The sequence below is a fragment of the Pelodiscus sinensis genome, chromosome 4, assembly GCF_049634645.1.
Source record: "Pelodiscus sinensis isolate JC-2024 chromosome 4, ASM4963464v1, whole genome shotgun sequence".
In the NCBI taxonomy this organism is placed as follows: Eukaryota; Metazoa; Chordata; order Testudines; family Trionychidae; genus Pelodiscus; species Pelodiscus sinensis.
In genome coordinates this window covers 83,207,555-83,225,524 of record NC_134714.1, presented here as the reverse complement: position 1 = coordinate 83,225,524, position 17,970 = coordinate 83,207,555, and the positions used below count along the sequence as shown (strand labels likewise).

General features: G+C 45.3%; 1 protein-coding gene across 2 annotated transcripts in view; it reads right to left on the bottom strand.

Annotated features, from left to right (window-relative positions):
* Positions 1–17,762, bottom strand: part of CRY2 (cryptochrome circadian regulator 2) — a 40,560-nt gene extending 22,798 nt beyond the window's left edge. The window contains exons 1-2 of one of the 2 annotated variants that reach the window (XM_075927584.1): positions 17,506–17,762; positions 7,445–7,553 (exon numbers count right to left, since the gene is read on the bottom strand). In XM_075927584.1, coding sequence (XP_075783699.1) covers positions 7,445–7,553; positions 17,506–17,690 — 294 coding nt within the window. In that variant the 5' untranslated portion in view covers positions 17,691–17,762. The remainder of the gene's footprint in view (positions 1–7,444; positions 7,554–17,505) is intronic. The other variant, XM_075927583.1, reaches the window with a different exon arrangement.
* Positions 17,763–17,970: the final 208 nt, after the last annotated feature.

The window sequence follows — 17,970 nt, the reverse complement described above, 5'->3', positions numbered from 1 at the left end:
GGAGAAACGCAGAGGCAGAAACTGAAACCCAGCACTCTCCTCAAGGCTCCTTGGCTGGGAAGGGGGAGATAAGGGGCTGACTGCATGGGTAGGTAGGGTAAGAGAGGGTGGGTGGGTGCTGGCAGTGGGGTGAGGTGGAGACGGGGGGGGGGGAAGGAGGGATGTTGTGCTGTGTGTCCTGCAGTGATGTTAGGAGGGGAGTGTGGGGTGGAGAGTGTGTGTTGTGTCCTGACTCCCAGCTAGACTGCTTGTGCCTGCTACTTTGGGAAGCAGGATTTTATCCCAGCCTCAAGCTGGGTTTGGGGGAGCAGACTGCACAGGAGTAGGTGGGGGAAAGGAGACGGATGGTCTGGCATCTGTGCAGCAAGGTAGAGGCAGGGGGCAGCATGTTTGGGGTGTCCTGACTAAAGATGTTAAAATGTGATTTTCTGGCTAATCGTATAGTCCAGGGCTGGGCAAAATAGGACCCGGGGACCAGATCCAAGCCACCAGATCCAGCCCACAGACCACCCTGCTGGGACCCTCAGGTACGCAGCTACCACGGTTTAAAGGCTGTCCGTGCGGCTCTCTGCTCTGCAAGCAGAGGGAGGCTTTGCGTGATCTCCCTGCCCCCAGCTCAATCCTCAGATCCTACTAGCTGGAAACAAAGAGCCAACAGGAACTGAGAGACTGCCTGAGAGATGGGGGCAGCTCAGCTCTGAGAGTGGGAAGAGGCTTAAGATCCACATGGAGGGAACAGTCTGCAGTTTCAAGTGGTCTGGGGCTGCAGCAGGCAACGAGTGCAGCCTGCTTTGCAGGTGCTGCAGGCCAGGAGACACTTAGGTAAGCGCCTCCCAGCCAGAGCCTGCCTCTGGCACCCCTGGCCCTCCTGCACCCAACTCCCTCCCCCAGGTCACCATCCAAACCCTCTGCACCCAAGGGGCTGAGGTACCAGAGGGCTCTTGTACATTTCAAAAGAAGCAGCACCGCAGTGGCCACTTGCGTTGTTTCCCTGCTCTGCCTCTGCCTCTCCTGCCCCCCACGGAGATGATGCTTGGGGGAACTGGCTTAAAGCCAGTTCCCCCGAGCACCAGCTTCCCCCACCCTTGCTGCCCCTCTCTGATAGACGCAACAAGGATGAGGGAAAGAAAGCGACTAGTAGAGTCGCTACTTGACTCTCTGATAAGCATTTTCTTATCAGATAGTTGACTAGTTGCTAACATCTCTAGTCCTGACTCATTTCCTGCAGTCCTCTCTGTCTGGGTTGCAGGGGGTAGAGGGGAAGTAGGATGCATGGGGTGTGTGTATGCCAAGAGGACATCTGCATGATTACATTTCAAATAAAGTTTACATAGTTGTTAATGATTTATGGTAAGAAAGAAAAAAGATTAACAGAATTTTTTGGAATGTTACAGATATCAAATGGTGATCTTATGATAGACTTATGTGTAGCGCTGGGGAGGAGCCGGTGGTCGTGGTACATGTAGGTACCAATGACGTAGGGAAGTGTAGGAGAGATGTCCTGGAGGCCAAATTTAGGCTGCTAGGAAAGAGACTGAAATCCAGGACCTCTATGGTGGCATTCTCGGAAATGCTTCCAGTTCCACGCACAGGGCCAGGTAGGCAGGCAGAGCTTCAGAGTCTCAATGCGTGGATGAGACGATGGTGTAGGGAAGAGGGGTTTAGATTTATTAGGAACTGGGGACACTTTTGGGAGAGGGGGAGCCTATACAGGAAGGATGGGCTCCACCTAAACCAGGGTGGAACCAGACTGCTGGCACTAAACATTAAGAAGGCCATAGAGCAGTTTTTAAACTAAGAGATGGGGGAAAGCCGATTGGTGCAAAGATGCACGTAAATCGGAGAGAGACTTCTCTTAGAGGAGAATCCGTTGATAGAGATTCTCTAAGCTGTAGTCGGAAAGAGAGGAGGGGAGAGGGCAAACCATTGGCCAGAGCTGACAAACAACCGCATACAAAGGAATCCAATGCATCAGGGAAGGGCAGACAAATAACCAGTGGCAAATTTTTAAAGTGCTTGTACACAAATGCTAGGAGTCTGACTAATAAGATGGGTGAACTAGAGTACCTCGTATTAAATGAGGAGATAGACATAATAGGCATCACTGAAACCTGGTGGAATGAGGAAAATCTGTGGGACACAATCATACCGGGATATAAAATATATAGAAAGGATAGAGCAGGCGGGTGGCGGAGTGGCACTGTATGCGAAAGATAATGTAGAATCAAATGAAATAAAAATATTAAGCGAATCAACATGTTCCATAGAATTGCTATGGAGAGAAATTCCATGCTCCAATAATAAGAAATCAGCAGTAGGGATATATTACCGACCATCTGACCAGGACAGCGATACTGACACAGAAATGCTGAGGGAGATTAGAGAGGCTACCAAAATAGAGAACTCTATAATAATGGGGGATTTTAATTACCCCCATATTGACTGGGTACGTGTCACCTCAGGAAGAGAAGCGGAGATAAAAATTTCTCAATGGCTTAAATGACTGCTTCTTGGAGCAGCTAGTGCAGGAACCCACAAGGGGAGAGGCAATTCTCGATTTAGTCCTGAGTGGAGTGCAGGATCAGGTCCAGGATATAACCGTTACAGGACCACTTGGGACTAGTGACCATAATATAATAACATTCAACATTCCTGTGGTGGGAAGAACACTTCAGCAGTCCAGCACCCTGGCATTTAATTTCAAAAAGGGGAATTACGCAAAAATGAGGAGGTTAGTTAAACAGAAATTAAAAGGCACAGTGACTAGAGCCAAATCCCTGAAAGCTGCATGGAAACTTTTTAAAGACACCATAATAGAGGCCCAACTTAAATGTATACCCCAAATTAAAAAACATAGCAAGAGACCTAAAAAAGAGTCACCGTGGCTTAACCACCATGTAAAAGAAGCAGTGAGGGACAAAAAGGGATCTTTTAAGAAGTGGAAGTCCAATCCTAGTGAGATAAATATAAAGGAACATAAACACTGTCAAATCAAGTGTAAACATGTAATAAGAAAAGCAAAAACGATTGAGGAACAGCTAGCCAAAAACTTAAAAAGAAATAACAAAATGTTTTTAAAGTACATTAGAAGCAGGAAGCCTGCTAAAAAGCCTGTGGGTCCCCTAGATGATCGAGCTATAAAAGGAGCAATCAAGGACAATAAAGCCACTGCGGAGAAACTAAATGATTTCTTTGCTTCAGTCTTCACGGCTGAGGACGTTGGGAGATTCCCAAATCTGCACTGTCCTTTGTGGGTGATGAATCTGAGGAACTGTCCCGTACTGAAGTGTCATTAGAGGAGGTTTTGGAACAAATAGAAAAACTTAATGTTAACAAATCTCCGGGACCGGATGGCATTCATCCAAGGGTTCTAAAAGAACTTAAATGGGAAATTGCTGAGCTATTATCTGTGGTTTGTAACCTATCCTTTAAATCGGCTTCCGTACCTAATGACTGGAAGGTAGCCAACGTGACACCAATATTTAAAAAGGGCTCTAGAGGCGATCCTGGCAATTACAGACCGGTAAGTCTAACTTCAGTACCGGGCAAATTAGTCGAATAAATAGTAAAGAATAAAATTGTGAAGTATGTAGAAGAACATAATTTGTTGGACAAAAGTCAACATGGTTTCTGTAAAGGGAAATCATGGCTTACTAATCTATTAGAGTTCTTTGAAGGGGTTAAACATGCGGAACAAGGGGGATCCAGTAGATATAGTATACTTTGATTTTCAGAAAGCCTTTGACAAGGTCCCTCACCAAAGGCTCTTGTGTAAATTACATGGCCATGGGATAAGAGGGAAGGTCCTTTTTTGGGTTGAGAACTGGTTAAAAGACAGGAAACAAAGAGTAGGGATAAATGGTAAATTTTCAGATTGGACAGGGGTAACTAGTGGTGTACCCCAAGGGTCAGTCCTGGGACCAATCCTTTTCAACTTATTCATAAATGATCTGGAGAAAGGGATAAGCAGTGAGGTAGTAAAGTTTGCAGATGATACCAAACTGTTTAGGATAGTCAAGAAAGAAGCAGTCTGTGAGGGACTCCAAGAAGATCTCACCAAACTGAATGATTGGGCAACAAAATGGCAAATGAAATTTAATGTGGATAAGTGTAAAGTAATGCACATCGGGAAAAATAACCCCAACTATATGTACAGTATGATGGGGGCTAATTTGGCTATGACAAATCAGGAAAGAGATCTTGGAGTTATCGTGGACAGTTCTCTGAAAACTTCCACACAGAGTGCAGCGGTGGTCAAAAAGGCAAATAGGATGCTAGGAATTATTAAGAAATGGATAGAAAATAAGATACAGAATATCTTACTGCCCATGTATAAAGCTATGGTACGCCCACATCTTGAATATTGTGTACAAATGTGGTCTCCTCACCTCAAAAAAGATATTTTGGCCTTGGAAAGGGTTCAGAAAAGGGCAACTAAAATGATTAGGGGTTTAGAACGAGTCCCATATGAAGAGAGGCTAAAAACGACTGGGACTTTTCAGTTGAGAAAAGAGGAGACTGAGGAGGGATATGATAGAAGTATATAAAATCATGAGTGGTGTGGAGAGGGTGAATAAAGAAAAGTTATTTATTAGTTCCCATAATAGAAGAACTAGAGGACACCAAATGAAGTTAATGGGTAGCAGGTTTAAAACTAATAAAAGTAAGGTCTTCTTCATGTAGTCAACCTGTGGAACTCCTTGCCAGAGGAGGCTGTGAAGGCTAGGACTATAACAGAGTTTAAAGATAAGCTAGATAATTTCATGGAGGTTAGGTCCATAAAAGGCTATTAGCCAGGGGATAAAATGGTGTCCTTGGCCTCTGTTTCAGAGACTGGAGAGGGATGGCAGGGGACAAATCGCTTGATCATTGTCTTCGGTCCACCCTCTCTGGGGCACCTGGTGCTGGCCACTGTCGGTAGACAGGATACTGGGCTAGATGGACCTTTGGTCTGACCCAGTACTGCCGTTCTTATCTTAATGATTTTTTTAAAAATCCTGTGTTACTAATTAATGCAATACAATATGCCATGTATTAAGGCCAGATTTTTGCTATATGGCATACTTCTGGCTCTTACGCATCAGAAGTAGCAAGTATCAGCCGTGATGCTAGTTTTATAGGATGAAACCTTATTTGAAAGTTCTTTGAAACATGCATCTGTCTACAAACCCTGAAGCCATCTGTTCATTTGTTCTGGGGCTTCTACTCTTTAAATTGGTGAAACAGAGAAGGTAAAAGCTCTCCTGGTTTGAAACTTTCATCTATTTTTACAACATGGATCCTAAACATTCCCCAGAGAAACACTATAAGCCTGAGTGAATGTCTTTTACTCTCCTTTCCAGTGTCAGTAAATATTGTATTAGTCATGCTCTCCTTGTAAATACTATTTCTAGTTGACTCAGATTTGTTTAGTATTTTAAAGCTGGTCTATGTGTGGATAATATGCATTTTGATTTACTAGCTTGAATTGTTAGTAATACATGTACTCCAAAGATAGTGTTATTTAATATGAAATCAAGTAAAAAAATAAAATCATCATAAGCAGTGCTCCTTGTTAACTATCCCTTGTTTTAAAAGATTTTTTTCTACACATATGGACTGCTTAAAATATATATTTGTGTGTATGTATAAGTTTTGTTTGTACTGGTATTGCTCATCCATACACTACCTCAGTATGGATGTTGCACATTAGAAATTTCAACCCGCCCAAAAGAAAAAAAAAAGTCAACCTGCCCAAAGAGAGAAAATATTAGAGGAAACACTGGCTGATTCCTCTTTGGGCAAGTCAATTACAACTACTGTTCTTTAAGATTAGAAAATAAAACAGCTCGCTAAATTCCATTAAACAAGTTAGTATGTTTCCTTTCTTTTTAACAGTCCTGGGATTATATTTAGTCCTTGCCTTATTTTAGCTAAGGACATGCACCACAAATAGACAGTATTTATTTGCAGCTTATTAGATAAAAATAACCTGCATTCTGGAAAGACTAAAAGCAAAGCAGAGGATATTTTTGTCATGTGCTAAAACACAGTTCAAGAAAGAATAGCAACATACCTTCTGACCCTGGTAATCTGATCCCCCTAGTCCCTCCCCTCTTGTCAAGTGGGGAACTATGACAGCTTACTGTGCACTGACAAACCATTCAGACTCACAAGAACTGCATATTTTCCCCCATCCTCATCAGAAGCTTCCTCTATGGCAGGCTTTGAGAAGCAGGTAGATAAAAATAATTTTATTTAAATTAGATTCTTACTGAAAATTAAATACACTTGTCTGTCAACTTAAACCTGTTTAAACTATGAGATTACAACAGCCTATGTTAAGGCCTAAATTTACTATAATCTATTGAAACTGTTTAAAATTGCTGCATCAAAAGGTCCTCAAATGTTAATGAATTGTATATTAAATCATGAAGAACCTCTAATTTTTTAGGTTGACAAACTGTAAAGATATGTCACAATATCATTTATTACATAATCTACACTATTTTTGGTCTTTACAATGGGTTACTATTTACACTTTTCCAAACATCAGTAGATTTGGTTTATGTTTTGCAGAAATGCTTTTACCTTAATGCCCCCCTTTGGTCTCAATATAGCTATCAGGTACAGAGAAACTATTTTCTCATTTATACTAGTTCAGTCAAAGCTGGGATATGGATTCAGAGAAAACAAGCATTTCTACTCTCAACCTTCTCCAGTCAATGAAGATAAAATATGAGAAGGGTGATCTAATACTCCACATTTCAATGGGAGGCAGGCACCTAACCCACTTAAACACAGTTATAAATTCCACTAGCTACCTTTCTGCAATTGTAGATGCCTAAAAAACAAAGGCTAACTCATGGATGCGAGAGTAGGTCACTATTTCCTTTCTTTAATAAATCAGTTTTAAATAACATGTTTTGATAAATTGAAAAGAAAAAAAATCCAGCATATGAAATTATATTGTATAAAAACTGTTTTAAATTAGCATTTTTGTACATTTTCAATTTCCATTCAAATAGAGGTAGACACAAATCCCAAATAAAATAACTAGTAAATAAATAATCCATTTACCACTTCTCCCACAATTAAAAAAGCAAAACAATTTGAACAAACATATATTAAGCTATAGTTTTGGTTAAATATATATAGTTATCTTTCTGGTTAGCAAAAAATTACAAATTTAATGTAAAGGCTACATTTGATTACAAGATACGTTAACAGTTATATCAACTAATAAGAATGAACCTCTTGAAGAAAAGAGCTAACAAAAGTAGCACAAGATTAGAATCAATTGATTTAAATCGTCATGCATGCTGATTTAAATCAAAGATGGCTGGAGAGCAACCTGAGGACCATAGGTGACTAGGGAACAATGACATAAGGAATAAAAACAGGGATCCCAAAATATGATCTAATGTCTTCCTGATCAAGCTAAAATACAGGGTTAGCCTCTTACTTTGAAAAGTCTTGGGAAGACATCTGTTGGCTGCCCCCGGACCACAAACAAGCAGGAGCCGAGTTTTCTTAAACTATTGTCCAAGTCTTCCAGGGACTGGAGCAGGAACCTGTGGTGGGGAAACAAACAGTCAGCAGCAGTAGTCTGAGTATAGCTCAAGGATTAGGGTTAAGGTCATACAGGTAGGCATACCTACGATTCAATCTAACTCTGAGCTAAATGTTAAACCAGCAAACATGACTCAACCTAACAGCCGACATACACAGAACAGAGAGATTGCTGTGCCAGCCATTTCCCTACCAACCACATCTAATACTCCAGACAAATGGAGATGTGCTACAGTTTTCCATGGCCTTCTTGCTCTTGTAATCCTGTCTACTTATGTTATTGTCAGGGCTTTTAGTGTCCATCTGGCAATTAGAGCATCCTTAAAATTGAGACACCCCAGACTTCGTAATATTTACGTGGAGAACTTCAGGCAATATAGCATCAGGCAGAATATATTGTACTGATTACCTCAGGGATAACATTTCTGGCTACAGGCCATGCCACAGTACAAAATGGCACATACATTTCCATCCCATCAGTAACAGAGGCCAAATGTACAAACAAATTTCAGAGACGCAGTTCAGTCCCCAGGCCAGCTGCAATTGTTCTAAACATCTGTATTCCACTGTGACCTTGACAATTAGGTCATTTGTCCACACTATATCTCCTTTCATACCTGTTATACAGGCTAAACCTCTTTAGTCCAGCACTCTCTAGTCTGGCAACATCTGGGTCTAGCATTATTTTAATTAGCTGGATGTCCACTTGTCTTGGGTGTGGTCATGTTTCCTGCGGCCCCATAAAACTTTATAGCGTTTTAAAAATTTTGTAAGCTGCTTCAAATATTTTAAATAGAGAGGCAGGGGTAAAAATATTTTCAATAAATAAATAAAGTCACCAGTCCTGGCTCTAAGTGTCCTGTGCTATTCGTTAGCTCTAACCTGTACTAACTAACTTCATCCTTGATTCAGCCCAAAAAGCTGCTGCCAAAAACTGTCTCTCTCAAAGCATGTTTACACCTTATAGTTAAGTGTGCATGAAACATAACTAAAACTTTGTTTAACAGGCTGGTTTTAAATATAAAATGTGAGTGGATATACTTCTTTCTTGTGCATAGTTAAAAAGCAGTTTTATTTAACCAGTCTAACAATTTTTAAATGCTGCTGTTGTGCATTTTACTAAATTTTCAGCTTAATACAAATCAATTAAGTAATTAAGAAATGCTCATTCACAATTTTCTGAAAAAAGTCCCAAACCCTAAAATCTGAATACATGTTTGTAAGCGATATGACTATTTAAATAAGCATAAAAAGACCGTATCCTCCTGAAATGAGTAGTCCTGTGGCACTTTAGTAACTAACAAATATATATATATATATAGTAGCATGAGCTTTCATGGGCAAAAGCTACTTCTTCAGATGAGATGATTTTCATTAGTAACCTCTGGGTTAGCAAACATTAATATAAAAGTTTGAGTAAAGACTAGGGATGTAATAGTGTAATCGATGAACCGATTAGCAAAAGCTTATAGGTTAATGCAGTGGTCCCCAACCTTTTGAGGTTGTCGGGCTCCAGGGGGCGTGGCCGTTTGTGGGCCGGCGCTCCCCGCCGAGGGCCGCGCGCCCGGGGCCGGCACTCCCCCCCCCCCCCCGCCGAGGGCCGCGCGCCCGGCACTCCTCCCCCCCCCCCCCGGCCGCGCGCCCGGCGCTCCCCCCCCCCCGCCAAGCGCGCTCCCCCCCGCCAAGCGCGCTCCCCCCGCAAGTGCCCGTGCGCCATGTGCCTGGGGCCAAGCCAGCCCCGAGCACCTGGCGGGCGTATTGAATTGCCCCTGCGGGCACCATGGCACCCGCGGGCACCGTGTTGGGGACCACGGGGTTAATGCTATAGACTACATGCATTTCCCTCCCCCAACCCTTACCAATAATTTTTTTAGCAGGCTGGCCAGCAGCCCAGCTCGCACCAGGTCCAGAACCTATTCTGCTGCAGCTCTGCATTCAATGTGTAATAGGAGGCAGGCAGGCAGCCTAGCTCAGTTCCAGCTCGTGTTGGGTCTGAGAGCTCAGACCCACCTTAGACAGGGGCTGCTGCCACCCCACACTGCTGCCTCTTTGCAGCAGCATTGGGCAACAGGCAGCCAGTCCACAAGGGGAGCTGGTTTTTAAATGGGCTCCCCTCATGGACCAATTCCTACCTGACACCCTGCACTTCTGCCTCAGCTACATCTTTAACATGATCTTCTTTTGTACACTCAATGGATTTTTGTGTTGCTTCCAGCATTAATATTCTTTTCATTTTTTCCACTGGCAGCTTCACAATGCCGTGAAACTTGAAGGAATTCCAAAGTTTATTTGCCAAACATCTACCTCACCTCATTCAAATTATCACTAAAAGCTCACTTCTGCAGCATCAGGAACACAAAGCACTAGTGCATGTGATCATTTAAGGCGGCTTCATTGCTCTAGGCCTGACAGTGGCTGCATGGCTAACAATTATCTCATATAAACTAGGAGCTTCCCTACACCTTCTCTGACGTACTAGGGTCTGTTACTCACTTGTCTATCAGGTACATCATAACTACAAGCTATTTGGGGTAGGGACTATTTACGTATTTCCTGCAAAGCAGGAAGACAGCGTTTAAAGGAAAGGGCACTGGATTTAAGAATGGGAGTTCCAGGGTTCCACACCCAGCTCTGCTGTTTACTCATTGTGATACCTTGAACAACTCAGTTCCTCTCTTTCTTGGCTTCCCATCTGTAAAATGGAAATAGTATTTACTGAATCTACCTCACTAAGGTATTGAGGGGATTAATAATAAATGCAGGAGTTAAATTCACAACAGATGTACAGGCGCAACATGTAATTTTCAACACGACCAGTTTCACAGAATTAAGTAAAACATACTTTAACACTTCTGACTTATGATGCAGCTCTCTGATCCAACTCCCAATATGTCACCAGTGAAGACGAGTGGCAGAAAAGCAACAGAAGCCATCCTCGCTATAAGTCTAAGATACGTTCCAAAAAACCTTGGATTTATAGCGCAACAACTTAAAGCAGGAATTTTTTCCCCCGTGCTGACTTCCATTTGTGCAAATTGGAGGTTTTTTTTGTGCAACTTAAGAGTGGGGAATGGGAGGACTTATAACACATCAGTTCCTACAAGCGTCAACAACTTCAGTGCAGAATAGATGTATACCGGGGTGACTTATAGCGGGGATGCCCTGTATACAAACCCCTTATACACAGAGGCAATCTGAGTCTCAATTAACATAATATACTCACAGAGAAACTTTCATTCTTAACATAAAGGTGTAATAATCTCATACATTTAGAATTATGACTATCATGATGTAACTGTAGGGAGAACATGGAATTCCTAATAAATTACTAAGTAATTCAAACTGTATTCTCATAATAGGTTATCTAGGACTGCGATGCCCAAAGGTGGACCATGATGCAGCACTATGGGTACGTCTAGACTACACGCCTCTGGCAACAGAGGCATGTAGATTAGACTACCCAGCATAGGAAAATGAAGCGGCGATTTAAATACAGGCAGTCCCCGGGTTACGTACAAGATAGGGACTGTAGGTTTGTTCTTAAGTTGAATTTGTATGTAAGTCGGAACTGGCGTCCAGATTCAGCCGCTGCTGAAACTGACCGCCAGTTCTGACTTACATACAGATTCAACTTAAGAACCCCAAGCGTCCCCAAGTCAGCTGCTGCTGAAACTGATCAGCGGCTGATTTCAGGAAGCCTGGGGCAGAGCAACTCTGCCTCAGGCTTCCTGTAGTGAGCGCTGGTCAGTTTCAGCAGCGGCTGACTTGGGGACGCCTGGGGCAGAGCAGCTGGGGTGCTGCTGGGTTGCTCCAGTAGCACCGCTCCTCGCTCCTCGGCACTACTGGACCAACCCAGCAGCACCCCAGCTGCTCTGCCCCAGGCGTCCTGATTCAGCCACTGCTGAAACTGACCAGCAGCGGCTGAATCCGGACGCCTGGGGCAGAGCAGCTGGGGTGCTGCCGGGTTGGTCCAGTAGTGCCCAGAGCGGCGCTGCAGGACCAATCGGCAGCGCCCCAGCTGCTCTGCCCCAGGGTCCACAACAAAAGCCTGGTCTGCTGGGGGGGGGGGGGGGGCACACTAGCTGCGCCCCCTCCCCCCCCAGCAGACCAGAGACATGGGAAGCAGAGCGGCAGCGGGGTGCCGCGCCTCTGAGGCTTTGCCAGAGCAAAGCCTCAGAAGCGCGGGAACCCGCCGCTGCTGCGGCTTCAGTCCCGGTGCCCCTGGTCTGCTGGAGACGGTCTCCAGCAGACCAGGGGCACCGGGAGCAGCTTATGAACGGGGCGCTCTCACCCCGGAGCTCGCAGGCAGCAATCCGCCACCTCGACCTCCGGGGCGAGAAAGCCCCATTCGTAAGTGCGGATCCGACATAAGTCGGATCCCCGTAAGTCGGATCCGCATAAGTCGGGAACTGCCTGTAATCGCCTCTTCATTTAAATTTACATGACTGCCGCTCTGAGCCGATCAGCTGTTTGTCGGCTCAGCGCGGTAGTCTGGACGCGCAGGGGTCGACATCAAAGGCATTTGTCGACCTCCCAGGTATGCCTCCTGGGATGAGGCATACCTGGAAGGTTGACAAATGCCTTTGATGTCGACCCCCGCGCGTCCAGACTACCGCGCTGAGCCGACAAACAGCTGATCGGCTCAGCGCGGCAGCCATGTAAATGTAAATGAAGAGGCGATTATTTAAATCGCCGCTTCATTTTCCTACGTTGGGTAGTCTAATCTACATGCCTCTGTTGCCAGAGGCATGTAGTCTAGACGTACCCTAAGTGGTCTGCCAGCACAACTGCATTCTTTAACTCCATGTGACTTGTGCAATCTAAGTAAAAACCTACACAAATGTAATGTTTTCAGCTGCATATGTTGGACCAAGTATAGAAAAAAATACTTTAAAAAGCTGCTACAAAGCAAGTTTAATTTTCATGAGTTCAGTAGTGCATTTAAATGCAAGGTAACCCAGAAGTATACAAGCACTCAGTCATTTAAACTTAAAATTAGTATTGCAAGCAGTATTGTAATCTCACATGAATGACTATTTTTCAAAAATGAGAAGGGTGCACTAGTGGAGAAGAAAATTAAAATTCTGAACCATCTACAACTCCACAAAATGAATTGGTCAAAAAAAAAAAAAAATTATGACACACAAAATCCTTGCATTCTCCTTTACAGGATGGGATGAATATCTGTTACCTTTGTGTTTTAACTTGTTTTGTATTTTATTTACAATACTTGATTATTTTCTAACTTAACAGAGAATAGGATTGTTCCTTGTTTAAACAAAAAAATCAGAGTTTACAGTTAAATTGAAAATATAGTATTCACAGTTGGATAACTAATTTGGTTTCAAAGATCCTGAAGCATTTCTTTGAATGCATATCATTACAATCATTTACACTAAAATAAAAAGTAAACATGTACATTTTGTTATAGTTTACATATACACAATAAGTAAAACAAATAAGTTTCCTCAAGAAAAAATAGTAGGTCACAGGGCCTACTGCAGCTGTCCTAGTGGGATTCAGGGAAATAAGTTTGGGAACCCCGGTCCAGTGGACCAGATATCTTCGAACGATACACATTAATGGGATAGGCAGTCTTCCAGCCTCCATTTAAGTTGGAAGTGAAAAAATGGTTGTTTGATGACCCATAATAAAAGGACTACAAGCAGCCTATTCATTTTGCAGTGAACAATTGCTCATATCACAAAGAATAGCATAGGCAGAGACTCTCTGTTTCGGTAACATCGGTGGTCCAGCAGAGCCATGGATGTGCCAGGACCAGAGAATCCCAGTGAAGGGCTAGCACCAGGGCAGCGGGAGCCCCAAGTGCAGCAGCAGGGCTGCGGAAGCCCCTTTTGTGGCAGCAAGAGCCCGGTGTGTAGAGGTGGCAGGGATGCCAGGTAGGGCTGTGGGAGGCTGATAGGTCAGTGGTCGGGCCAGGGCTGGAAAGAGCTGGGGGAAGGGGTACCAGAAATGACCTGGCAGGGCTGCGGGAGCCCCATGTGCGGCAGCAGGAGTCTGCTGTCAGGTCCCAAGGGTGCCAGACCAGAGAGGTTCAATCTGTACCTAGCTCACTGGAGCCCTGATTTGGCCCGGTAGGCATTTTCACAATAGAAAAAGAAGCAACATAGTTGCTCCTGATTCATTATGCCAGCAGAAAAATAAAGAATTGAACTGGTCAGAGATTAACTAACCCCTCTCACACAGAGCTGTGGTCCCATCCAGACCAGGAGTGAGAATCACTGGTCACAGTGTAATCTATACTTCAGTTACCCAGGCTGCACCTCTCTGTGGAAGGATTGCACTCCTGAAAATTAAACTTAAGCCAGAACAAAATTAACAAAAATTTTGAATACAGGCAGTCCCCGACTTACGCGGATCCGACTTATGTCGGATCCGCAGATACGAACGGGGCTGCCACAGAGTAAACGGACTGCGGGACCAGGGAGACTGGGAGCAAAGCTGCGGAGGACCCAGGCGGCGGGACCGCGGTGCGTCTCGGTCCGCCGCCCGTGTCTTCCTGGTCTGCTGGGGTGGGGGGGCGCAGCTAGTACGCCCCCCCCCCCCCCCCCAGTAGACTAGGCTTTTCTCCGGACGCCTGTAGCAGAGCAGCTGGGGTGCTGCCGGTTGGTCCCGCAGCGCCGCTCTGGGCGCTACTGGTCCAACACAGCAGCACCCCAGCTGCTCTGGTCCTGATTCAGTCGCTGCTGGCCAGTTTCAGCAGCGGCTGAATCAGGACGCCTGGGGCAGAGCAGATGGGGTGCTGCTGGGTTGGTCCAGTAGTGCCGAGGAGCAGCGCTACTGGAGCAACCCACCAGCACCCCAGCTGCTCTGCCCCAGGCGTCCCCAAGTCAGCCGCTGCTGAAACTGACCAGCGCTCACTACAGGAAGCCCGAGGCAGAGTTGCTCTGCCCCGGGCTTCCTGGAATCAGCTGCTGATCAGTTTCAGCAGCAGCTGACTTGGGGACGCTTGGGGTTCTTAAGTTGATTCTGTATGTAAGTCAGAACTGGCGGTCAGTTTCAGCAGCGGCTGACTCTGGACGCCAGTTCCGACTTACATACAGATTCAACTTAAGAACAAACCTACAGTCCCTATCTTGTATGTAATCCGGGGACTGCCTGTACCTGAATTTCTGTATTTCTAGTAGTTTAGAATACTTTTAGAACTTCTGAGTTATACTATGTAGTACTATTAAAAACCATGAGAAGCCATTATTTATCAATAATCCTGCCACACAAAGACTGAGTGGTGTTGCAGTAACTGATGAGTTAGCCCTAAAAAATTCCCCAAATCTCATTCAGAAATTTTTTACATTGCAAAGAGCATGCAGATGATTTTTAACCAAGTGACTATTCCCTCATTAAAATCCTGCAACTAGATGCAAATGCTGAAGCGGTGCAAATAAGGAGATCAGGTTGTGCCTGCTCTTGCTTGCCCTGGTGTAGAACTCTTGCTTGCATGCACAGCAGCAACATTAAGGTGAATCCTCACTTGGCTGTTCAAATATGCAGGCAGCCAAGACTCTAACATCAGTATTATATAATGTTAGGAGAATACATCTTGGATGCCTATTAGGTTAAAAATCCTGCTCCCTGTACAGGAGTTATACACCCAGCATATTCCTTCAGATATCTGAAGAAACCCCCCAGATTTGTCCACCCCTAATCACTATACTCCCATAAGCAACCAAAGTACATTTCCCTAAGAATTAGGGCCAGAAAAAAAAAGGGTTTGTGTATGAGTGCACCCACACATACAATGGCTGAAAGCTAGAGACAGGGTGTTGCTTATTGCTGCCATACAACTCTGAGACTTGAAAAACGGGGAAAAAAAAAGTTTTCCAAAGTAAAACATGAACCAACCAGAACTGCCTTACATAACCTGGCATTGTGTATGTTATGAGATTTTTCTAAAGCCCACAGCTCCTCACATGGTTAGAAATGAGACTCCAAAAGCTGCAACTGTTATGGTGATATGAACAAGATAAGTTCTGCATCAAATTGGTTTTGAGCAAATACAGAACTGAAAGTCCAGGCTCAGGGTAGTATACAGAATTTTTACTGTGCAGAGAAATTTAAGAGTAACAAGATCAGCTAGACCTACAAAATTAACAAATGTTTTAGTACTTGGGAAGAAATTCTCTCCGCCACCCTCCATCCCCCCTTAAACAACATACCGGTACATTTGAATTATATGATAAAATGTTATTCTCAATGGAAGAGTGAACTAATTTGGGGCTGGTACTTGTACCATCATTTTTCTCCAGATCATAGAATACTGGAACACACATTGTTTTCAGGACCAGGATCTGTTCTTTTCCAGTTGCTTTTTAACATAGTGAAGTGATGTTTGAGGGCATCAGGATTCTCACGGATTAAGCATTAGAACAATCCTGCACTAGCCCCTGATGATTAACTAGCTGGGACATAATAGGGCTTCCTCATCTCTACCATGTAGGATTCTATATGCTGTCAAGGCCAACTACAAATGTGAAACATTTCCAGGACAGTGGAACAGGAATGGACTACTAACTAAAAGAGAAGCAGTTACTGGCATTACATAGCAACACACCAGATGTCATCAAGATTATGCCCATCTCTGGGCTTCTTGGCATATCCCAGTCTTTTCCAGTTCTTTCAGGCTATAAACAGTCTTTAGATATTGGTCTGTAGTTTGCTTAGTAAGAAGCACGGGACATGCCCTTCAATGATGTAAAAAAGAAGGCATTTTATATACTGTTTAAATTGTCCTCATTTTTAGAGAGGCTAAAATTTAGTTAGTAGCCAATAACTTAAGTTTCCTTTTGAAGTGTTCCATTTCAAAACTCCACACACAAACTCACACCTGCCCAAGGCAAAGAAAAGTATTTTTCCATCTCTATTTAGACATATCATGAGTCACAGCAGACAAAAGGTCCCTCTACTATTGCAAGGACAATCATGGTTATTCTACGACCACTAGGAAGAACATATGGAGATGCAAGACATGGGGTGATGCACTTATATGCTGCTTTCTCTCACCTCTTTACCAACACTTTTGGCAGACCACAAAAATTCACTTCTTCACTGGTTCAGTGAGTGTTTGGGAAGAAACTGCCGGTACCAAAGCAGTTAGTAGAACGATGAAAAAGGCAAGCACAGCTTAGTCTTTACAGCAATGAAGGTCAGCCAAAAAAAAATATATATATATATAGCAAGCCCATGTGTTAAATAACACATTGCACAACCAGTCCCAGCACACTGATACACCCCGAAGCAGACATGGTGAATAGTAACAGAGAGGTAGCCGTGTTTGCTTTTTTGTTTTACCAAGATCAGGATGTCATGTAGCACTTTAAAGACTAGCCACTTAATAAACTATCTTGTTAGTCTTTAAAGTGCTACATGACTGCTTTTTTTGTTTTGCTGACATGCTGTAACGTTAAGGGGAAGCTTGTGCTGTTTTCACTGGTTCTGATCTCAGACTGACCCAAACACCAGTGTATGGGAGGCTGAGATGTGTCTCGTCACTAGTGTCGGGCACCTGGATAGACTGGTGGCCTGCAATCCAGATGCATCGATCCCAGACTGGAATAAGGCAGCGACCAAATGGACACGCAGCCAGGCCTCTCTTACCTAACGCCCTTATGCTGCACGCCGAAGGGAGAGCCCTGCAGCCCAGCAAGGGCAGCCACAGGGACTCAACACAGCCGGGCGAAGGGAGGGGAGAAGAGAGCTCTGGGCTCCCTGCTGCCGGGCTAGGAGGCACCGGCCCTTCCCGAGCTCAGCCGCACAGGCACGGGCAGGAGACGGGCCGCAAGGGAGGGCTCCTGGGACACGAGCCGCATCGCTAATGCGCCGGACTCCCCTCCCCAGAGGCCGCTGCCCCGGGAACCCCCGCCGCCTCCCGCCGCCTCGCGTCACTGCCGAGCCCAGGGCGAGGGGCAGCCTGCGAGCCGGCAGCGCCCCGCTTACCGCCAGCGGTTGATGCCCACGGTGGAGGAGGCGGCGAACCAGGGGTCCAGGATGTAGATGCAGCGGACGGAGCTGGCGTCCCGCAGCGCGGCCTGCAGCGCTGGGTTGTCGTGGAGCCGGAGCCCCCGCCGGAACCAGTGCACCGAGCGGCCTAGGTCGGCCGGAGTCGAGCCTGCAGCCGCCATCTCCGCCGCCACTTCTGCCACCACAACAGCCCCACCCGCGCGCCAGCCCCAACCGCCTCCTGCGCGCGCCGTGGCCCCGCCCACCGCGTCCGATTGGCCTCCGCGCCCGTCATTGGCTGGGGACGCCATTGGCTAGCGCCTTTGTCGCATGTTCACGCCGCGTGCGCGTGCCTGCGAGGCGAGGATTGCGCCGCTGGGTCAGGCCGAAGGCCGGGGGGGGGCCGAGTCGGAGGCGAGGCGTAGGAAAGGGAATCGTGAAGCCTCCACGATTTAAAAGGGC